The sequence below is a fragment of the Sciurus vulgaris genome, assembly GCF_902686455.1.
Source record: "Sciurus vulgaris genome assembly, chromosome: 8".
In the NCBI taxonomy this organism is placed as follows: domain Eukaryota; kingdom Metazoa; phylum Chordata; class Mammalia; order Rodentia; family Sciuridae; genus Sciurus; species Sciurus vulgaris.
The window spans coordinates 40,895,857-40,920,828 of NC_136468.1; the positions used below are offsets into that span (position 1 = coordinate 40,895,857).

General features: G+C 34.2%; 1 protein-coding gene across 1 annotated transcript; it reads right to left on the reverse strand.

Annotated features, from left to right (window-relative positions):
• Window positions 1–23,889, reverse strand: TMEM106B (transmembrane protein 106B). Its single transcript, XM_079152058.1, has 8 exons — window positions 23,734–23,889; window positions 21,169–21,390; window positions 17,449–17,512; window positions 11,952–12,111; window positions 5,784–5,924; window positions 5,471–5,520; window positions 4,737–4,790; window positions 1–4,085 (listed from the first exon to the last, which is right to left on the reverse strand). Exons 2-8 carry the CDS (start codon window positions 21,386–21,388, stop codon window positions 3,947–3,949), a joined length of 828 nt encoding a protein of 275 aa, XP_079008184.1. The 5' UTR covers window positions 21,389–21,390; window positions 23,734–23,889; the 3' UTR covers window positions 1–3,946.
• Between the last annotated feature and the right edge of the window lie 1,083 nt (window positions 23,890–24,972).

The following is a 24,972-nucleotide window of genomic DNA, read 5'->3' on the forward strand; positions in this document are numbered from 1 at the left end:
AGAGAAATAAAACTAATTACTCTTAGATGTACTTAAGCTAAGTAGTTGCTGCTTCTAGTTACTATGAGCTAGAAATCATCAGCTGGTGACATTATGGTAAGTAACCTTTTGCTTATAATCTAATAATTTGATGTTCAATTCATATTGCCTATCAAAGAAGACTGGTATGCACTGGAAAATTTAGAAACTTACATCATTTATAAAGTACCTAACTGAAATGATTTTCTTAAATAAGAAACAATCATTATATAAAAAACTGTTTATTGTAACTACTTTAAAAAAATGGAGGAGTGTTAGATAAATGGATTTCAATGAAATATCCATAATTATATGGCAATAATAAGGCTAAGAACCACAAAGACTCATTAGGCCAAAGTTTCAAGTTTCCTATTATGTTACTTTTATTATGTTTTGACAATTAACTCCTACCTATTTTTATATTGCACTGTCATTTTCAAACTACAAACCAGAGAATCTGAGGTGAGTTATATTTTTGTGTGTGACTTTTTCAGAGAAAATAATTACCTCATTAGCTTAACCAAACAAAAACCTATACACAAAAAAAACTACAGTCATTTAAATGTTACATACCACAGTAAAGATGGTCAGTTAACAATTTCAAGAAATTTATCTGGTATCTAATATTTTCACACTTTGTATTTCAAATTTCAAATGCAATAATCACCCTTATTTATAAATAATTTATTGTTGCTATGTCAGTTTTATCTTTACTGGAATGATCAAGAAGCATTAAATCTTAATGAAAAAATTAAGCTATAGAATATGCTCTAAATATCCTCTTTTTAAATATTTCAGAGAACAATTTAAAACCATCATAATCTTATTTCATTAGTACTGTTCTGATTGTCACTATTAACTATGTGATCTTTTCCCCTAATTTTTAATCCCACTAACCTGAGTCAGTAGGGCTTTCTACTGAATATTTTGAATGGGACACAGAATAATCAGGTATAGCCCCAATTAAATTATGTGCTAAATATGTGATCTTAAAGGAAGTCCGTCAATATGCCCATGCCATCCTTGTTTCTAGATGAGGATCCCATCATTCTCCTTTGGGAAATGATGGAAGAAAAACCGCAAAAAAGCTCTAAAAGTAGCCAATGTGTTATATATATAATATTGACACATAAGGGCTTTTTACAGTGTTGGATTTTGTGAGAATGACCTGACTATTAAAAAGTAACTTAAGTTATTCCTGAAAACATTAGAAAAATGTTATAATATCTTTATCATGTCCCTGGGTAAGGTCTGCGAGTAGTTATAAAAATATATTAATGCCTATCCTATTCCCACGTAAGAAACCACACTGGACACTGACCTAAGAAATCTAAAAGATTCTTTCATTCTTTCAGATTGATGTTTTTTATGGCTATATTTTTGCCTCTCCAAGAACCAAAAGATGTTCTTGTAGTTTTATTAATTTATAGCCTGTTTTGTTCCAGGCTTATTCTGGCAGTTAACTCTCTGTGAACATAGTCTTAGGTGATCTTATTTTTATTTGTCTTCTACTGGTCTTTTGCTACAATTAAATTTTTGTTTCTTTGTTTTACTGATTCAGTCTCCATTAACATGAGATGCAATAAAGGGTTTTCATCTTAAAGAGTAAAGAATAATTCAAAATTAAGTCATTGAAAGCAAATGTTCCTCCACTTTCCTGCTTCTTCAAGAGATACCATGCATGTACTCTAAAAAGACCTAAGAATCACAAACCATCAGAAAAATCTGGCTAATTTATATTCTGTAATCTTCCAAAGTTAAAATATGTAGAGCAAGAAAATAAAAACTGATTATCATATGAGGTGTATCTAAAGAAGGATTTTGAGGGAATGGATAGTGACATTGATTAAAGGTGGTACAAAAGCAGGGTGGGAACAAATAGAAATGATAAAAGTTCTGCAACATTTTTTTTTTTTTTTTTCTTCATATGGAAGGCCAAGAAATACTGGATCTGGTTAGGGATGCAGAAACGGATTTGGAAGCCTTCCTACAGATACTGGGAATTTTTGAAGTCACAGGATTAGAATGTTTGAGGCAAAAGTGGGCCTAGGCCATTCATAGAAATAAATTATGTCTAAATGAGGGAATGTGGAAAAGTAAATGGAGAATGATTTAAAAAAATACTAACTGAATTAACATCAGAGAAGTATGTGGTTTCTAGGAGAATGGGAGAAAACATAGCAGAAGAAAAATGAAAGTAAAGACTAGGTTTGACTAGAAAGTTTGAATGAATTTAAAGGGGTGATCTGGGTTTAAACTAAGAATGGCCCAGTTAACAAAAAAAAAAAAAAAAAGAAAAGAAAAGAAAAAAGAAAAAAAAAAAAAGAAAGGGAAAAAAAAATAAAGCCATAAAGCATATTCTACCCACTTAAAATGGCTACTCAAGAAAAGATAGAGAAAATGATCTGATAGCCAAGGGGAGACCTGAGTGACAATTAAAATTTACATTTTATAGTTGAGAGAACAGGCTGTTTCAGACCTGCTAGGCACTTGGGGGTGGGGGAAGGAAAACCTGATTTCTGTCACTAGGGAACAGAAAGAAATCAACCTCTACCCACTTATATAGTTTTTGGTATCCTATTCAGTTCTACACTTAGTGGTATGTATTTAAAAGGTCATTAGAACCTGGAAAGTGAAAAGGCAAGAAGACCAAATGGAAAATGGTACTGGAAATATAAAACAGCAAAGTGAACATGCCAATAAGTTATATGTGAAAACAATTTTAAGTAAAACTAAAACCAAAAGCAGATAATTTTAGAAATACAACTGTTAGAAGGCATCATATCCATGTGATGTGCAAAGTGATTGAATTTTTAAAACCATAATACAGGTTTTATTTTTATATAGCCATGGTTACTTAATGGCAGGATTTCCTGAATAATTTCTATCAAAGAAACAATTTCCTCCTCTAAAACATTCATAAAATTGGCAACTGGGTACCTAATAGTTGTGAAAAGTGTCTACAACATTTTTTAGTATGGAAAGCAACATAAAAAAAAGTGAAGAATCAAAGTAGTTTATTTCAAATATGTTTTATGCCAGATCCAACATATAATTGGAACCTATTCACACTCTATAGGTTTCTGAATTTCATTTCCTATTTTCTTTATTTTTGTGATAAACTTGCTTTAATTTTGAATCTGTACCACTTTATTTGATGTTTATTAAACCTGATAAAAGCCATGCATAGTTTATTTACAATATTATACATTAAAGGACGATGTTTAAAGATCACAGGAAAATTTCACAAAACTATAGCTAATGAGGGAAGACACATGAAACACTTCAGAAATTTTTAAAAATTTTAGGCGCAGAATTTTGCAAAGATATTTTGGTTGGTAGGTGTTGTGCAATCACTAGTTTGAAATAAGATCATGCAAATGAGTAAAATATCAACAAACTAAAAGCTAAAAACATTTAGCTAAAAGCTAAAATACCATGTAGTTGAAATACTACCATGTAGTAATGGAAATTTATAAAATAGGAAAAAAATTATTATTTTTTAAAAGTTTTCCATGAATAATATGCTCTCAGTAATTTTCTAGAAAAACATTCAGAACATAAGTTTCTCATATTATGTTTATCACCAAAATCATGTTGTCAGTAAAGGTATGAATTGGAGCTATGACATTCAAATAATTATTAATTATAGTACAGAAGTATCAGTTTTTCCCTTTGGGTCAGGGGAGAAGAAACCCAATCAGTAAATTTATATTCAAGTAACAGATCCTGGTACAAATATATCATTAACACACTATGGAGAGTTGCAATAATTTCAAGTCCACATACTTTTAACCAAACTCTTAAAATAGAAGTGTAAACTTTAGGTTTGTTCAATTTAAGATCTCCTATTAGGAAATACCTTCTTCTTGAGAGTTTGGAAAACATCTGAGTATTCTGTCTTCTCTAGTTGCACCTCCTGCAGTTTTTACTGTTGTGGCTGAAGGACATTTAGATATTCAGACTGCCCTAGCTGGTAAGTGGTATTCCTTCCACAGTCGACATACTGGTACCTTTCCTGGGATATCTGTTCAGAGTGGCCAAAGTATGTTGTTGTCACGGTAACTCTAAAAATAAAATAAACAGGGAGAAATGTTCAATAGTTATATTAAAAGGTTTTCTACAGTGAGACTATTTTACACATAAACATTTTTCCCCAGGGAGAGATTATTTGATTAATAACAATATTATACACATGGGCATCTTAGAGAATATTTCTCCAGCAGACTCACATCTGAGCAAGTCATATCCAAATAGTTGTATATAATAAATATAATTTTTAAAAATAGTTATCTATAAGTTTAAAAATATATAGTTCCCTCATCATAGGAAAAGGGTTAATCAAATGCAACTAATGGCCAAAATACCAAACTTATAGCTAACAATATTTTATTGGTTTAGACAACACCCATTTTGTAAAGCAGTAAATGTACTTCTTCTCATGAGTGTTAAGGATTATTTATCAAGTCAGCAAGGAATTGGATGTTGAGTTCCATCCTCCCTGTACCAAACCCTGTAGCCATGTGATCCTGCATTATTTCTCTGAGCAACCACTTCCTAATTTGTCAAGTGTGCTAATACTTAATTATATAGCATTCTTGTAAGTCTTAAAACTATTGAGATGGCATTTGTGAAGAAGTAGTTTATACTATAAGCTAACAGTAAGAATCTAAAATTTTTACAAGAAATATCTTTCTCAAAAACATATTTATACTTACTGCATCATGAGTACTATGTTATGCACTTTGATGGACATCAGTGTGCAGAAATCACTGTTAAAGAAATTAAAAAGTGAATAAATACATTATTACATTACAAATTTAAAATTCTGTTAAAGCTAATAGAGATACTACTAAGAATACTATTAAGAAGTATATATCAATTGAACATTTTCTATGTTCTAAATAATGACTGATATATTTGTGACTTTTTATTCTATTTATGCATTCATCACTGAACTTATAGAATTATTTTAATGTAAGCTACAATTTTATATTTTTATCAACTTTCAATGTTTTAGTAACCAGTTTGCTAGTTACCCAGAAATTACATATATGGCTTATATCAAAAGGTGATGAAATTTCTAATTAAATATTTTTATTTAAGAAGACATTAAATATTTAGACCCAATTTAAAAGTTTTATAACTTAGTAAGAGTATTTTAATCATTTAAAACATTAAGAATACATTAGATTATGCTTTTCATAACATAACTAAAAGTATAAAGTGACATAACATGTATGATTCTAATATGATGCTAAGAAATCAAAACCAAATTTTATGTATATAGACATATGTGCATAAATGTTATATGCTCATAAAGGAAGATGAAAAACCAAGATAATCAGAGGCCAGAAAAATTATTCTAAAATGTCTTATTAACAGATAAGGTTATAGAAATTTAAAAAGGAAAAAAAATTTTTAATAATAAATTATAAAAATCAAAACTTACTACATATAACTCATTTCCTCTGCTATAACAGTAGGTACTGTATAATCAATCTGAAAGGGAAAATAAAAGGGCAAAGAATTAATAGAGAATTGGATCCAAACATAAAATACTTCAAATATATGTCAAAAGTTCAATGAATTAGAAATCGTCCTTTTAAGGAACCTGATTCTAAGATTTCATCTTATATATGTATGGGACATATTACAAAATCAAGTTTTTGAGGGCCCCCCCTCCAACACACACACCAAATTATACGATAGACAAGGCTGAGATCTGTGTAACTCATCCAAAGTATTTCATGACTGAGGCTTACTTGTTTCATATCAAGTGGACCAATATTGGTTATGTTGTTCAGGCGTGCCTTTCCAATAACTGTTTTTGAAAACTGAACTTGAGCAGTGATGTTTTCAACTTCAACAGAATAATAGTTATTATTCGTTATATTTAATGTGTTCTGTAAAAGAAAGGAAGGCAGAAATTGTACATTTATTTGAAAATATAAATGTGCATTCAAAATTAATAAGAAAAATGACTTCAGCTGTGGCTATGCTTCATTTTTTATTAGGGAGGAAAGTATCACCAAAAATGTCAAAGAACATTAAATGAACTGATTATTTGGCTTTATGCATGAGTATTTATGCCTATAATAAACACAAAATTCAAAATAAAAAAAATAGACTCAGTATACACACACACACACACACACACACACACACACACACACACACAAGAATATAAAAATGTGCAACAATGAATGCTAGAAAATCTATTTGGGGTCTTAGCAAAATTCAACAAAAATAATTTTAAAATTTCATCTATATTTTACTAATTTCTTTACATGTTTCCACCAATCATATTAGTATTTCTGATCCTATTAAATACATGATGGCCACTTAGAATGTTAAACAGTACTGAAATAAATTCTTTTGTCTAAAGGAAATTGGTATTTTACCTTCACATGCTAGTAGACATTTATGCTAGCTCACTATGGAGAAGTGGGTAAGATTCAAGACCTGTTGGACTCAAATGTGGTTGCACCATTCCTATACTTGAGTGACAATTGGGCTTAGTTTCTACATTTCTAATTCACAACTATAATCTTTAATTATTTTAGAAATAAGCTAATGAAAATAAGAAAAATGATAAGCCAAGAAACAACAGATAATAAATAAGACATTCAAACCAGGAATAGGAAAAGATCCCATAAACAAAATTGACAGACACTAAATAATAAATATAGAAGAAACAATTATAAGGCAAACAGCAATGGTTATTATATTATATACAAGAAGTCCTTAAAATTTGGAAGAAAACTAGAAGACAAAGGTCAAATTAAAAATAAAAGAACAAAATGCCACACAAGGAGATACATAATCAAATCAAAAAAATATAAATCTAATTTAAATCATTTATAGTCAGGGAAAAGTTGATTTAAGAAAAAACAGAATATTACTATCCATCAGGTTAGTAAAACTTGAAAAAAGTGATGAATTCTATTCCTAGCAGGGATATGGTCAAAGGGGTTTCTGTTTACATTTCTGGCAAACATCAAACGTGAAGTGTTAGTTTTTTTGGTAAGTAATCTAGCAATAAATAAAAATTATGAAATCCTATGACTTAACATTCTTACTTTTGAGCATCTATTTCACAGAAAAAGAACCACTAGGATGTTAAATATAGCACTCTTTGTAGTGACCCCCAAAAGTCCCCCAAACCAAAAACCTCTGAAAATAAAGTTTGCTATTCATTAAAAAAGTATAACTAAATAGATTATATTAAGTCCTTACATGGAATATTATGTAGCCATCAAAATAAATAGAATAAATCTAAGTCAGATTATTAGAAATTATTTCCACAACGTAGTAACAAGTGAGAAAACCAAGGTGTATAAGAATGTGGACAAAATATTACTTTTAAAAAATAATTTTAATCTAAACATGTTAAGTATATGTAAATTAATATGAATTTGGAGTAAGAAATGAAAGATATATGGGATAAGTGGACAGGACAGAAATCAGTCTTAGTAAAAAAAGTAAAAAAAAAAAAAAGAATGTACTAGGGATTAGCAACCACATAATCACACTTATACTTTCATTTAGATCATTACATTTATAAATATAAAAGAAATTGCTAAAAATTCCCCAACATTGCAGAAATAGGTATTTTTTAGGTTGTTAATATTCGTGTCAATTTCAATTTCATCTTTAGACAATAGGACAGGGGTTGATAAATTGAAGTCAATGGATATTCTGATGCAGACTAAGGAATGGGATTTAAGAGAATGTTAGAACCCTGTATACATGCAAAGTAATGTTGGCGTATGTGTTTTTTTGTTGCAAGTGTCCATAATTGTCATTAGAATGCTAAAGGGAATAATGATGCAAAGCAGGTTGAAAACAAAAATACTTATGAGGCTTACAGAAAGATATATTGAGAGTTAGAAAACACAAAGATAAACACTGAGAAAGAAAACAATAAGATAGTATGAACGAAATCCTGGCACTATAGGGATTTTTTTTTTTTTTTTTTTTTTCTTTTTTTGCAGTGCTGGGGATAGAACCTGGGGGTGCTCTGCCACTGAGCTACATCTGCAGCCCTTTTCATTTTTAGACAGGGTTTCACTATGTTGCTGAGGCTGCTTATGAACTTAAGATCCTTCTGCCTCAGCCTCCCAAGTTGTTGGGATTATAGACCTATGCTATGGTGCTTGGTTACAGAGCAGAATTTTGTTGCTGAAAGCAGTAAGGATTCATTTAATTCCTAAATGTATATCCATAAGTCAAAATGGGTATATTTTCATCAGTTTTAAAAGAGAGACAACTTATTATCAAAGGTCTTTATCTATGAGCCTGAACTGACAAATTTACTTTCAGGAGTTTATTCTAAAGAACTAAACTGAAATAGAAACAAAGTTTAAGTACAAAGATCTTTTCTTTATAAATATTTGTAATAACAAAACTAACCATCCATTAAGAAAATGATTAAATTGTAAAAAGTCATATAAAGGACTACATATGACCATTTAATACAGAAAAATGTGGTGTGATCTCAGTTAAAGTGTGCATGTGGATGCACGTGTGTGTGTCCTTTACAAAAAAACATGAGAATGGCAATTGTCAATATAATGAATATAATATGTGAATTTATATATGCAGTGTCACCAAATACACAGATATGCTATAGTTAACTATGTAGTAGGAATAAAAATCTTTATATGTCATAGGAATTTTCAATGTCTAATAATGACAGTTACATAGTTTCATAAGTATAAAAACAACAAGTATGACCATATATTATGACATATTTTTTTTGGTTTTCACCCACTCTTCCTGGCAAAGCCCTTATTATTTCCTAAATGCTAGAACAACATGGTTAAAGTATTTGTCCTTTTATTCTTGCTCCCTGAAGGAGCTCTGAAAAAGCTTCATAGCATAAAGGTGAAAGAGTCTTTTGTTATAAGTCAGGATGCATCAGGCCTCAGAAGACACAATTTCTTTCTTGACTTTCCCTTGCCCTCCTTTCACCTACTCCTTCTTCTCTCCTTGGCAGAACAAAGAAAATGGAATCTCCTTTCCTAAGATTAGTTACAGAAACAAAAAAATGTAATCTTCCTCTGCCTTTATGTCTTGGAGTTGGGTCATTAAGAAATTCTCTAATTCACCATGTCTGAGAGATCATAAGACTCCCACTTCAGAAGGGGCCTGCACCATCCTGGAATGAAGGAGTGCTGCCCAGAAAGGTCAAGCAAAATTAGAAAATGTAGCTAACATAGGCCTTGTTGGGTTTCTCCACTCAGTTCATATCCCTTTTGTCCGATCACATCTGTCCATCTTTCAATCATGCTTATGTAATGAACCCTCCTTAAGAGACCAATATGAGAGGGCTCAGGGCACTACTGGATATAAGAACACACGGAAGCTTACAGGAAGGTAAAGAGAACTCATCCTTATACAAAGAGTGGTGTACTCCTACTCTCCAGCATCAGAGTCCTGCTCACTGCAGCCTCCAAGACCTCACCCTATATATCTCCTTATCTGGCTGTTTATTCGTAGGCTTTAAAATATCCTTTATAATAATCCAGTAAATGTAAGTATATTGTTTCCCTGAGTTCTATGAGCTGCTCTAACAATTCAATCTAACCCAAGCAAGGGTTGTAGGAACCCCTAACTGACAGTCTGTCAGAAGTTCTGAAGGCCTGGCCTTGCAACTAACATCTGAAGTGGGGAGCAGCCTGGTGGGACTGAACCTTCAATCAGTGAGATCTGACGGGGGCTCCAGGTGCAGACTGCCAGAACTGGATCACAGGACACCCAGCTGGTGTCTCCTGCAGCACTCTTATGGTTTGTATGTGAGGTGTTCCTCAAAAACTCATGTGTGAGACAATGGGAGAAGGTTCACAAGGAAAATGATTAAATTTTGAGAGCTTTAAAGTAATCAATGAATTAATCTCTGACCAAATTGAGTGAGTGGTAACTGGGGGCAAGTGGGATGTGGCTGGAGGAGGTGGGGCATTAGGGACAGGGCTTTGGGGGTATATATTTGTATCTGGTGTGGAGTCTCTCTCTGCTTCCTGTTCATCACGTGAGCTGCTTCCCTCCGCCACACTCTTCCTCCATGATGTCCTGCACACTTGCGCTTTGAGGAATGGAGCCAGCCTCTTATGGACGGAAACCTCTGAAACCAAGAGCCGCTAAATAAATCCTTCCTCATCTACAATTGTCCTGGTCAGGTTTTTCAGTCGCAGCAGTGAAAAAGCTGACTAAAACAAGCACTGACTGCCTATATTGTGCTGGGGAGAAGCCCCACACATCCTGGGATCACAGAAGTCATCTGCACTATTTACGTACTGTAGGAGAAACTAGTTTTTTCTATATTCTCAGTAACCAAAGGAAGAAAAATGTACTATGTGTACCACTACTTATATTTCTATTTATTTTAAAAAACAGGCAACATAATTCTGCTTTTCAAAATAGTGTTATGGAACCTATTGGTGCCCCCTAGTGAAGCCTAATTTTCATCTAAATCCTAATTTTATTTCTTAAGTTTTCAGTTTTTCTCAATTGAATTATGAGGCAGTACTTCCAAATGTGTGAATTCCTACATAATTATTTAAATTAAAGTGTAACATTCTCATTTAAATACATTGGAATTTAAAAGGAAATGTCACATGGTTTATTATGATTTATTATTATGTATTTACAGTATTTTATACCAGACTTTTGAAGCAGGTCAAAAATATTCAGCCACAATGTGCAAAAAAGGAAAATATCTTCCTTATACCAAAGGGCTATTAAAGAGAAAAAATGCTCAATAATAATTCCCCACTCATATATAATGTTTTACAATTTAATTAGCATTGTTATGTTTTATTCACATATATATTTTTCCCAAAGATATAGTTTGTTTTAAAGCCCTTAGATAAGCAAGTTTTGATAGTAAGCAATGAGGATAAATGGATCCATGGGAGCTCTTTTTTTTTTCCTGTAAGTAGGTAATAATACCACTTTAACATACCATTCCCCTTTACTCTCTATCCCTCCAAAATCTCCTCCTCTCAACCACCACAATAGGCACCTGTCTCAACCTCAATCATCTGCTTCTACAAGGAAAACCAACCAATTCCACTGTCACAACCAAGCAGATCACTGCCACCCAGACACACATTAGGCCTGAAGTTATATATGACAAAGAATGGCACGAGCAATGTATACATTCCCTTCTTCTAATGCTGGTGTTAACTGTGCACTTTTTATTTTATCTACTTATTTTTAAAAAATTATTCTTCACTGGTGCATTATAATTTTACATAATAGTGAGATTCTTCAAATTATCTGCATGTACAAATATGGTGTAATGAATTCTGGCTCTTTCTAAACAAATGTTAATGTGTAAAAAAAAAAAAAACAGAAGAACTTCTCTGAGGTCTTTATTTTGGAGTTGGAAAGTTGCAAGGTTCTTCTGAAAAGTACTGTGCTAGGAAACACAGAGGACATTTTCACATATACTAAAGTATGACAGAGAAATCAAAGAGTTATATGCATCTGAACTTTAAACACAAAAAAGGAATGGTCTATTAAAATAATGAGAATTGTATTTCCCAAAATGGAAGGAAGTGGAAATGGTACATTTATAATATCTACTGAATCAACTATGTTAACACCTTGCTTGGATCTATTTGGAATCAAATGTTGAAAGTAAATTGATTATAAGACTTTTTTCTTTGTCAAACATTGTTTAGTTTATTGTACCCTCCTAAGGACATTCTCAAATGTCAAATAATTCTGTATATGCAGAACTGCCAGCATTGGCCATTTTCAGCAGATAAGACATGGTAGAGAAGGGTCAATATAGCAAAGACAAACAAAAGGTAAATCGCCTGTGTCACATTTAATAGACATTCTTTCAATAGAAATAAAGGTGCTGCTTAACAAGATAAAGGAAAGGATGAAATAAAATATTTTAAATACAAATTTGTACTTACTGTGATATTTAAATATATTGTTCGTTTTTGAACATCGTAACTGACATATGCTGATTTTACGCCAATGTATTTCACGTCAATAGAGCGAGGGAAAAGGAAAAACACAGCCAATCCAGAGAGGAGCAGACAGACAAACACAGATGCCATCACATACAGTTTTCTGAAAAGCAAAGGGGAGTATGTAAATGTGTGAGATTCGAAAATTACATAACATAATGTTTAGAGAGAGATTTTTCAATTTGATTTTTTCTTCCACATGTCATACCTGGCAAGAAAGCATGTATACTTTTACCAAATTTTCACACTAAAAATATTGGGGTGAGGTTGTTCTGATTCTATTAATTGTTAAAATGTTCTCCTTAGAAGATGTATTCACCCTTTTGGAGAATGGTATATGAGGCTTACAATAGAACATTTACTAACGTGATCATATTAGAATAATGCTTGGGAGCTTTATAGAAATATAGATTTCAAGGTTTCCTTCTCACTTCACTGAAGCAAAGTTTCTGAATGTGAGTTGCACAATCTTATGATCCACTAAAGTGATTTCTCATCAGAACCACCTGTGAAGTTCTTAAAAATAAGTATATAACCATTTGTCCCATCAATCTCACTGAATATGAGCAGTCTTTTGACTTTCCGCATCCCAAAGTATTTATGGACCCAGTTTAAAAAATACTGCTTACACTGGTCTAATTGATTTTGAAGATGTTGTTACACTATTTTTAAAGTGAATCAAAAAGATAATAATAAAGAGTATTAGACAAGGGCAAGGAAAAAAATAACTCCCCCAAAAGAAGAAAAGCCCTACATGCTTTTGCTATCCTTTTAATGCCCTAGAAATGTCTCTTCTTATTTTCTTTCCAATCTCCATTCAAGAAAATTTTCTTTTTTTCTTCAAGGTTACCCTCATAACTAGAGTTGCAAATTTCCTGATTTCTCCAATAGAGTTCTATGCTCAAAGTCCTTTGTTGTTCTTCTTAAGTCTTGCATGTCACTTCATCTTCTTTATATTCTAGTCTTACAAAAAATTTCATTTTATCTTTTCTTTCACTTGCTCCTCCCCAACAAGTTTCTATGCCTTGATAAAGTTAATCTTTGTGCCTCATAAGAGCTATTAAAAAGCCTCCTGAGGGTATATCCTATTTTTTTTCTTTTTAATATTTTAAGTTGCTTAAAGTAAGAAAGAGTGCAAAATGGTTAATTAAAAAAATAAAACAAGTAAATAAAAATTTGCCACTTACTGTTAAATCCATGCTAATATACTGAGCAAACAAACCAATTCTCACTCATTTGTTTTGGACTTTCTCAGTCTGAGTAAGGCAGTGATCACTACTGGGTTACTAATAAGTACTTTGAATACATGTTTACAGTACCTACAATACACCCAAATACCTAAAAGAAATATAGAAAAAGTTTAAAGTCAATGTGATAAAAAAATCAGAACTTTAATGGATTTTCTATATAGTGCTGTTTTACTTTTAATTACTTGTGGGCAGATGAGTCCATCAGAATCAATTTAGTGGTTAGGCCCTGTAAGTCAGCCTCAGTTGTGAATATATGAATCAGTGTTCTAAATTACTTTGCACATTCAGTTTACACCACAGCAAATACTGAACCTGGTAGGACAACAAAGTAACATTCCATGTAGCATTTCATTCCAAATTGAAAATATGGCTATTTCATGACAAAGTATATAAATCCTTATTATAAAATTAATCAGTTATAATTTTTCTTATGATCCTGGGGAAAGCAAATCCTAGGAGTTACATAGTATTAATTCAGTTGTGTGGTATATGTGGAGTCAAGTTAGAATTCTATTTCTTCTATTCCCTTTCTACACTATTTAAGGTAATTTACCCTTTCATTTTAAAATCTTTCGGTTTTGAGGATTAAGTAATAAGTAATTTATAAGTAATTTCCTAACTACCTCAAACATAACTCCAACTTATGAGCAAATAAAGACTGAAAGTTATTTGTAAAATAATATAATTTTATTCCAAACTGAGCAACAACTCTTTCTGGCCTTGTGTACGCTCTGCAGATTATTTCCTTTGCTTCTACTGGGTGGTCTTCCCCAGGCTCAGGGACTTTGTCACACACTACACTGATCAAAACTGACCTGTAGGTTAAGAGCAGTCTCTGCAACTCTCTACCCTCTGCTGTTCTGCCCTTTTGCTCCAGAGATCTTGCTTTCAGACTCACACAGCATCAGCACCTTGTACCAGAGAGATTGCCACACTCTGCCTGGGTTATTTTTCTTGTGCTATAGTCTAGAACCTCTTTCCAGACAGCTGGTACAATCACAGGACTTATCATATTTGTTTTCCCTTTTGCAGGGATGACTGTCCTGTACTGTTTGATATCAACTGTGAAAATATCGTTTCATGTATTTATCCAGTTTCTTAGTTATTTTAGGTAGGAGGGTAAACCTAGACTGTTATTCCATCTTCATGGGAAGTGGAAAATCCAATTTATTAGATTTACCTCTTTGCTCTTATGCTGAAAATCTTGTTCCTTAACGGCATTTACATAGTTACTTATTTGCTTTATGTATAACAACTTCAAAATTACATCAATAGTACTCCAACAATGCAACTATTGTATACATTTTAACATTTGTTGTGGTTCCCTTAGGCATTTAGAATGTATCAGTAAAAACTGACAAACAAAATACAATGATTTCAAGTTACTTAAAAAAATTATTTCAGCTTTGTTTATTTGCCAACTTGGTATATAAATAGAATTGTTTCCCTTTTTTTCAATTTTAGAAGTTACTTTTTAAACAATTTTTATTTAATCTTTTAAGTTATATGTATGTGTGTCTCTCTATATACATCTATGTATCAAATATGTATATACACATGCAAACTATATATGCAAATAACTAATAGAGAACTATAAATATGTACATATACACATAATATACAAATGTACATAATTCCAAAGGTCAAACCACACACACACACACACAATTTTACTTGTGTACTTGTTCATTCTTCAAAGTGAATAGAAAACCAATTTTATCATTTTTTATTTATCATTCCATTATTTATGTGTATATTCATAAATCTGTATATTATATGTTTTCAAATAAAAATGTGTTTACACAGTGTAAAATACAGTTCTTCCTCATTCTATTCTACCATTATTCACATGTAGCTTAATTCACTAGTTTGCTATTATTGGCTATTTGCGTTGTTTCTTTGGCACTTTGAATAATTTGTGCAAATCCATGTACTATACTTGACATCTATCCATAGAATAAATTTCTCAAAGAGCCTAAGAGTAAATGCATATGTAATTTTGCTAGATAATGCCAAATTCCCATTCACTAGTAAGGGATGAATATACGTGTTTTCCCTTAGTATTGCCAACAAAATATGTTGACAAAATTTTGCACTTTTGCCAATCTGACAGACAGAAATAGTATCTAAGTGTAGATTTCATTTGCATTTTTTCTTCTATGAATAAGATTGAACATCTTTTCATGTTTAAAGGTCATTTGCATTTCTTATTTATGAAATAGCTGTTCATATCTCTGCTCTTTTCTGTTTTGGTAATTGGCCTTTTTTCCCTCAAATTTTGAAGCTCTGCAGAGGAAGGATATTGGTCCCATGTCTGTGATGTGATTTGCAGACACTACTTTCCAGTTTGCCATTTGTGTTTTGGCTTTAATTAAAGTTTTGTTTTCAACCTGTAAAAGTTTGTTTAGGCTATTTCAAATTTATTTATCTTTTCTTTCATCACTTCTGACTCTAAATCATGTTGGAAAAGTTTTCCCACTCTCAGGTTTTGAATGTTTTAACCCTAATTGTTTTCATCCTCATATGCCACATACATTTTATAATAAAGGGTTAGATTGACTGTTGGTAAAATCCTTGGTTCATTTTATTTCCATGATTACTAAATATGTTAAGCTATAGCTTATTTATTCAAAACACTGTCATCAAGAAGTAACACATCAATTTGATTCTACCCTTAATAAATTAACTGATCCTTTTGTCTGAATGTTAAAAAGAGATTTTTGCCTTTTCTTTTTTCTTTTTTTCTTTTTCTCTCTCTCGCTCTCTCTCTTTTTTTTAGTCTTTAAAAGTCTAACAATTTCATTAGTAAGGGTTATTTTTAGGATGGTAGTATGTTGTTTTAATATGTGTAGGGTCATTTCTTCTTTTGCTTCAGAGATGTTTTCTTGAATTAATTCTTTAGTTATTTGTTCAGTTCTACTTTTTTTTTCTTTTTTTGATTTTCTAATAACATGCATATTAAATATTCTTTATAGTCTATATATTTTTTTCATATCTCATTAATTTGTCTATATGTTTTTGTTTTCTCCTGTTTACTCTCCAATTTCCCTTACTTCACTAACTAGGATATCTTTTTGCACTGGTGTTCTTCTAGCTTTGTGGGAAAAACATTTTCCTAATTCTTTTAAGGGTCTATATGCTTCACATTCTCCTACTGTTTAGTTATCTCATTTCTGAGCTTTTCAGTTTCTGACTTAGGCCGTTCTGTCATATAGCTTCTATATTTTCCTTAATTTCTACAGTACATTTTATATTAAGTTCTCATCTTTTTCATATGCTTTTATCACCTGTTAGGATTTTTTAGGGTTCCATTTCTGTTGCTCAAGTTTAACAAGATTTTTTGCAGTTGTAAAAGAAGGTTCCATTTTGGGTGATGGAGATAGGCCAGGGGTCTAGGTTCACTGCTCAAGGGCTCCATCTCCATTAAAACAGATGGGTTCCATGAATATTCCCCTCCATACATCTGACATCCACCCCTTAGAATCTGAACCCTTTCTCTTATTCTTAGTTCCTGCCCTGCATGAATTGGATCTGAACCCGAATATATTTTTTGTTTCTTCCTTGGGATGTATGTCTTTCCTTCCATAAGAGTTTCTGTTGAGGTCTTCTAAGGTTTTAGAGGAGTGAGGATGATCCAGTTCCTTCTGATTTTCTCAAGTCCTATATGGCATTTTTGAACTCTTTCCAAGTTAGAGAATGCACAGTCTTCTCATTTTAACAAGTTATTCTCAAAAGTTTTTGCTGAGAGTATTCTGAGTAGGGTCCTTTTCTTTAGGGGCAAGTATTTGGTTTGTGCATCATGGCTCTTAGGAACTCCGTTCTATTTCCTTTCACAATTGTCAAACAGCTACTAAGCATATGTGGGTCTCTGCCACCACCATAGTTTTAATACCTATTTTTATTCTTAGTTGGTAGGAATACCTTATCACACATTTTTGGATGTAATGTACTGCTATTCTAAATCTGATTTAATAAAGAGACTTGAGAATATGGAGATACCATGCTGCTTTTCAGACCTTGCCCAGACAGGAATCCCTTTCTATTCAATGACATGAAGCATATGATGAAATAAGAACTGATAACATTTTTTCTTTTAGTAGTCTTAGAGTAATTACTTACACATAATTTAAAAATAAAAAGATACAAAAACTAAAACCAGAAAGCATTATCATTTTCTTATAACCACTTACGTTCTTCGTGGCCTCAATCTCTGATCACTATATGGAATCAATGCCACCAACTGGTTTTCTTGCCCTTAAAGTGAAAGAAGGTTTAGAAATGTATTAACATGATTAAATAACAATAGTGATACCCTATTATAATCTGATTTGCAAAAACCAGAATCCCATTGACTGTCATATCATCTCTTTAGTCAACTGTTCTCCAAATCCTCAAAAAAAAAGTATATAGCAAAAGTGAAGCTATAGAAAATATACCATGCTTTTTCACACCTAGATGAATAGCTAATAAAAAAAATATTATAATGAAGGCTCTATTAGTCTTTTATCCACTGAAAAAAAATTTACAATGTCCCAGTTTTCAGATGATAGGAATTTACCAGGCCTTCCCTCAACTCCCCTGTTTTCCATTAAGATTCTGATGTGACAGCTTACTACAATGATACAGTCACATCAATGTTGACAGTAGCATAATTCACAATAGCCAAGTTATGGAACCAGTCGAGGTGACCTTCAATAGATGAATGGATTAAGAAAATGTGGCACATGTACAAAGTAGAGTTTTACTTAGCCCTAAAGAAGAATGAAATTATGGCATTGGCTGGAAAATGGATGGAAATGGAGAACATCATGCTACGTGGAATCAGTCAGACTCAGATAATCAAGGGTTGAATGTTCTCTCTCTGATGCAGAAACAAGAAAAAAGTAAGGGTGAAAAGGTGGTGAGATCAGATATCACAAGCATAGAAGGACCAGTGGAAGAAGGTGACTGAGGGGGAAGGAGGAGGAATGAGAAAAAGGAGGAAACGTGGCACAAACTTAACAAAATTACAATATGTGTGCATATAAATATGCCACAGTGAATGCCACCTTTATGTCTATCTACAAAGCAACAATCATAAGTAGATATCTAAATAGAAACAAGACCAGTAGAGTATATGAAGGGTAAAGGGAGGTGAGGGAAGAGGAGGCAGCAGGGACTAAAATGGAACAAATTAAATTTCATACATGTCTGTTTATGTCAAAATGAACCCAACTATTGTGTATAATTATAATACACTAATAAAAGCACTATATATATATATATTCATTATATATGTAATAAAAAGACTGATTTGGTTATCTGAATAACAGCAGAAAAACATATTGCTGCCTCCCTTTCCTGAAACCTTTATTGCTTTAGAGGATTTTGCACTATCCCTCTTGAAAACCAGAATGGGTACATTCTACGTCTCAAGCTTTAAGAGCTCACTGGTCTTATTACTAGTCTCAAGTGGTCCTTAATGACACCAAGAATCACACTACATTTCCCTAACTCACACCTTTAATCCAACATTCTAAAACCACAATTTCATGGCTTCAACTCTTGTCAAATCTTCAATATTTTCTCTCTTATCCTCATTCCTCATGATATGTAAATAGAACTTTCACAAGTCACTACCACCATATTGTTAAGAATTCTAAGATGCCCTAAATTAAGTCACAGGCTGGAAAATGGAGGGAAAAGAAATAAGAGAAGTTCACTTTAAATCACAGAATCAAGTTAAATCAACAACAACAACAACAACAAAAAACTGCTCCACAATCCTTTCCTTATGGCAAAGATTATCTATAAAGGCCACATTTCATTCTGCTTTGGGAACTAGCCAACCAAAAAGTAGTAAAAACTTCTCCTTTTTGATTGTCCTCCTATCCCAGAATTTTGCCTGCTTTATGTCCTGTCCTCTAATCTACAGCTAATATAGGTTTGATGTAAATGATTTATGTTTCTTCTCCCAAACTTTTATTATAAAAGTCCTGGTCCTTAGGTCCAGTATAAATTTTTCTGACTGCTATCTACCCATGCTGCTCGTGGCATGGAGACTTTGTCCCAGGACAGGTCCTTTTACCTTTGGCAGAATCTATAACTGCTCAATAAACCCTTTATTTCAGAGACCTCTTAGTCTTAAAAGTTTGATTTAGCAATTCCTGCCCACTACCTGTTTCTATGTCCAAATACTACCTTCTCTTTTATCACTAAGAATAAGCTTCCCTTATTCCCCTACAAAAACAGCCTCTACTTGTGCACTAGATTCTTATCCCTTTTGTATACTGAGGGACACTGCTCCAATACTTCTCATTTCTTGTATTGCATTTTCTCTATGGGCCACTTTCACCAGCATAGAAACATCTACTATTCACTCCATCTTAAAAAAAAAAAAAAAAAATCCAATTCCTAACTTCATAACCCTTTCTAGCTACCACCTATCTATTCTGCTTTTCTACAGAGCAAAACTCCTCAAAAAAACTATTTTCTCTAAAACTTTTCCTATGTGCTCCTGATTCCACTCTATACATGTTACATACGCTTTTGCAAACTGCTCTTTTAAAGTTCTCCAGTGGTCTCCACATCACTAGTCCAATAGTCAGTTCTCAGTCCTCATATAACTTGATGACCTGATAACATTAACAGTTGACCACTCTTTCCTCCTTGGTCCACTTTGTTCACTTATCTTTCAGGACACCACAGACACAAGAATTTCCTACTCCCATTATAGAAGCTCTTTCTTGGTGTCCTTTGCAAATTCTTTCTCATGTCACTGACCTAAAAATGCTGCAATGTCCTGGGGTTCAGGGCTAGGGTTTCTTCTTCTTTCTATCCACACTGATAAACTTGGTGTTCTCATCTGGCTCTATTTTAAGTATCATTATACAACGATTAACTCCAGGCTAGATCTTGCACTTGGATTCCAGACCCTTGTAAAAACTGCTTATTAAAAGTACTTACTTTGATGTCAAACAGGCATATGAAAGCATATATGTTTAAAACTGATCTCCTGATCGGTCCCCTGACAAACATACACAAATCTTCTTTTCCCTGCTTTAATAAATAGCTACTCCTTTTTCTCTGGTGCTCGGATGAAAAAATTTAGAGTCATGCTTGATGACTTTCCAAACTATATTCAAGCTGCCAAAATTGGTCACATCTCTGAAACATAACTAGATTGCTGAAACAGCATCCCTCATCCCTTGTGCATTAATTTCTTCAACTACAAATTCTTTTATTCTCAAATAGCCGCTATCCTCACAAAGAAAAAACTATTGTGTTCATTGGCCAATGCAAAAGTAAACTATCTCACCTCTAACTCAAGACATTTCTCAGATCCTCTGGTATAACTTCACTGTTACTCTGTCTTTCTTTCAGTGTCTCTCCAGAGTCACATGTCAACTTACCACGCAGAGAATAAAAACAGCACAAGGTACCTTATCATTTCAACTAAAATAGTCTAAGGACAGCACATAGAGGATAATTTCCCTCTAACTTGAAGTTCCCTTTAGGAAATAACTAACTAGGACATGAGCAACTTACTATTCTTTAGATAATGAAAGTACAAATGTTAGATCATCAAATTACTTAAATTGTTTATAATAAAGCAATATGGCAAGGCAATCATGATATGACCTCTAAAGATGGCAAACAGGACTAAAAATGTTTTCAGTCAAATGATAATGCATATTGGCTATAACACAAGTGGGAGAGAAAAACTACTGGAAAAGTGAAATCATTTTCATTAGTGTTTTAGAAACCTTCATGTATTTATATTTGCTTCACTGTATCCTTTTGACTGAAGATAACTGATAATGCAGTTTTGAGGCTTTTAAAATAGAGTTGCTTAGACCCATAGGTTCTATAATATTCAAACAAATACCTGAAATCATTTTTTAAAGGAAAAACAATGCAATAGCACATACCCCTGGGAATTCTTCCTGTTCCTTGACAAGTGGGGCAAGTGACACTATCTCTTCCTGTAAATTCCACATATGGAAACTGAGAGACATCTCCATTCCTTCCATCTTCATTATGGACTTCACTATTAACCAGTCCATTCCTCATGTTTTCAGTTGATGTGATTCCATCATAAGCATCTTCTTTACTTGAATGCAAAGGCAAATGAGAAAGAGACTTTCCCATGTCTAATGAAAAAGAAAAATCTTACAGTAAACCTCAGGGAAAAAAGTATACTCAAACTCTATGGGATATTTATGGTAACCTAATTAGTTCAGAACAAACTTGAAGAGAGAGTTCAAACTACTTTGGGGATTAGAATTAAACCCAATCAAAATAATGTCTGAAACAAGGAAAATATTTACTAGAGTTCAAAAGAGTTCTTCATGGTACTGGGGATAGAACCCAGGACCTTGGGCAAGCTAGGCGATCACTCTACCCCTCAGAAATGTACACAAAATCTACACCTTCTTAAATGAAGCAGAGACAAATTCTACCTTTACTTAGAATAAAGCAAAGATACATTCTACCTTCAAACCAGTTGGCACAAAAGGCAAAAGCTGATTTAGGCAGATGATACTAGTTATTATGGGAATCACTAGGTAATTTCAAAGTAGTACTTTTTCAGTCATTTAAAACTCACACCCCTTAGTGAGAATTCTTCATTTCCATTCTTAGATTTCCTGTCGAGGAGAATACTCCAAAAAAAAGCAAAAAACTCCAAATTATAATTTTCTTCTTTTGTTCAACACTTGGCAAATATTATGAATCTAAAATTCTAAAATAGTAAACATAATTTACTAATACAAAGCAGCAAAATTCAGAACATTAACTTTGAAATTTTGGGATAACAGTATCAAACTAACATGAGGAAAATTAAATATTAATTTAAAAGTCAAATAAGCATAAGTAATTAGGGATGGGGATGTGGTTTAGTTGGTAGAGTGCTTGCCTTCATTCGCAAGGTCCTGAGTTCAATCCCCAGTATCACTAAATAAATAAATAGAATAAGTAATTAGTACTAGAACTTCTACAAGAATAAGCTCTGCAGGTAGGTGATGCCGTAACATTGCAGTTCGTACAACTTCAAGACTAAAAAGAACTTTAAAAGTCACATAATACAACCTGCTGATATTTTGAAGGAAAAAAAGGGAAAAGCAAAATTTAAAAATAACAATTCTACTCTTCCTAAATTTGATCAAGTATCATTTATGAGTTCCTAAATACAGATTATTATAGACATTCATATAGATAGTTCTTTTAAAAATTCTCATTTGTTTGAATAAGGAAAATGAACACTATTTCAAATCACCCCACAGTATGAAAAAAATTTGCTTTTTATAAAATTGGCAAGCCAGGTATTTGTTGAAACATACTGTAAAGAGCAAGATGAAGAATCATACAAGTTGTATACAAACTTAAAATTGTAGAAAGAGGAATAAAAATATTTTTCACTATTACAAAAGATCTATGTACACACTGTCCACATAAGTTCCAAAACATAAATGACTCGTGATGTCTAAAAAAAGTATTAATCTGGCTCACTGACATTAAGTGAGGGCCAAACCTCACTTGCCAGCCACAGGTGGTTCAGGGGTGAATGTTAATCATTACTGTCCCCACCCACTGTGATCTTGGAGTCTTGGAACTACAAGAACAGGGATGGTCCCAGAGGCACCCGTTCTAGGCTGTCAACAGGGGTGGAAGGTGCACCCCACTGGACAGCCTTAGGGGAAATGACTCAGAAGGCAAGCCAAGTGGCTTTTGGTCCTGGCCTGTTTTCTGTTCTAATGCAACAACCACCTTGATTGATTGTGCTTCAGGCAGGTGTTTGGACAATCGCCAGACTTTGCCAGGTATTGAGATTTCCTGCCTTCCCTACTACATACATTTTCTTCATAACATTGACAAATTCAATCACTTTTATTCTTGGGGACCTATTGGCTTCAAAAGAAGTGCTAGACCCCTTTCTCCCTTCTCGTGCTCAATGTTTTTATCGCAGTCTGACTGAAAAACCAACATGGTTCTCAGGCTCTGCCTCCAGAGAGGCGGGGAAAAGATAAATACGGCATTCCAATTTAAAAGGATCATGAGCTTTCTGTGCATAAACTGGTTGTTAGTTCCGAAAGGGCACGAAAACGAAGAAAAACAGCACGTTTCAAAAAGCTCTACACAAAAAACCCAGGACATAGGCCACTCTATAAAGGTTAAAAATAAGATCCAAGCAATCGTGCAAGAAAATTCAAGAACAGAAAAACCAAGGGTCACTCCAGGTGTCGGGGCCTGGAATCAAATCCCGTGCGCCTGGAGTGGACGAAGCCGGGAGCTCCCAGTAAGGAGGCTGCGTGCGGGTAAAAGGAGGTGACACCGCCTCCATCCTGACCCTGCGCGGCGCCGCGACATCCGGCGGGCCCTGCTCCCCCGCAGCCTCCCCTCCTCCACCTCCTTGACGGGCCCGGCTCTTCCCGAGGCGCGCAGCTGGGCCCGGCAATGGAAGGGGCCCTGAAGGCTGCGCGTCCGGGGTCGCTCACCGGCACGCGGGGCGCTGCGCAGTCCCGGGCTGCTCCGGGCCGGACAGGCCCGAGGGAAGGGTCGCGGAGTCCGCAGTCCCGACTGTTGGGGGTTGGAGCGTTCGGCCTAGAACGTCCGGCAGCAGCCGAGATGGGCGGGGGAGGGGCGGGATCGTGAGGGCCTCAGCCGAGCTGGGAGCTGCTGCAACCTGCGCCCGCGCCTGCGCAGAGCGCGCCCGGAGGGGCGCGCGTGCTCCCGTAACGCGCATGGCACCGGCGTCCTCCCGCTGCCTGCCTGGAGCCCGGAAGCGTGCGGCCGTGAGTGTGGGCTTGCGGGCTTTGGTGCTGCTGGGAACCTAGACTTCCTGAGAAGTTTGTCCGCTCTGGTTCTGGGTGACTTCAGAATGAGGCGCTGTTCCTTTTCCCGCTGTCAGACCATTTCCTTTTGGAAGGGGAAAAATATCTACGGTTTGACTCAACTTTCAGCTGAGCAGCCTCCTTGCCCGTGCCCTGGCAGTGTTCTCCGACCTGCTGGTCTCTCAGAGCAGCAAAACCTGGTTGGAAGTTTTAACATACGCCTCTGGCAGCCAAAAAGTTCCATACATTTCAGTTACTTTAATTTAGAAACTGCAAGCAAAAAATTCCCTGCTTTTTGCCTGGTCTTGGTTTTGCTTAAGCTCTCTTCCCTCCCATCCTCTTAATTAGGTGGTTAGTTCCCAGGAGTGTAATATCCCAGCGCAAATCCAGGCACTTATAAACTCATCCTTGAGAGTTGGGTGTAGTCTCCCCAGCGTCTCTACGCCTAGTTTATCTCATTTAGAATATAAGAATAAGTATGCAGAATTGTTATGAAGGTTGAGATAATGGTAGTGAATTTCAAAGCAGGCTAGATCACCTGTGGAGAGCTTTACATTAGGAGCCAGTACCCAGAATCGGTGTTTGAATATAGGAAAGAAGTCAGAATAATATGCAATTTAATGTTCAAAATTATTATACCCACGTACCAGATAATAAGCCATCTCATACAGTGTTGGTGAAAATATAAAGTCTTGCAAGTTTTTTGCCAGCCGGCAATTTGTATCACAGCTTTACAAATGTATACATCCTGTAGACCAGCAATTACGCTTCTTGGAATTTATCTTAAATCTAATGAAAACTCTGAAAAGATTTGTGTACAGTGTGTCCGTTTAAATATACCAAATATCCAACAGTGAGGCTATCAATTAAATCATCACTTTCCAACCTCTTTTATTTAGCCCA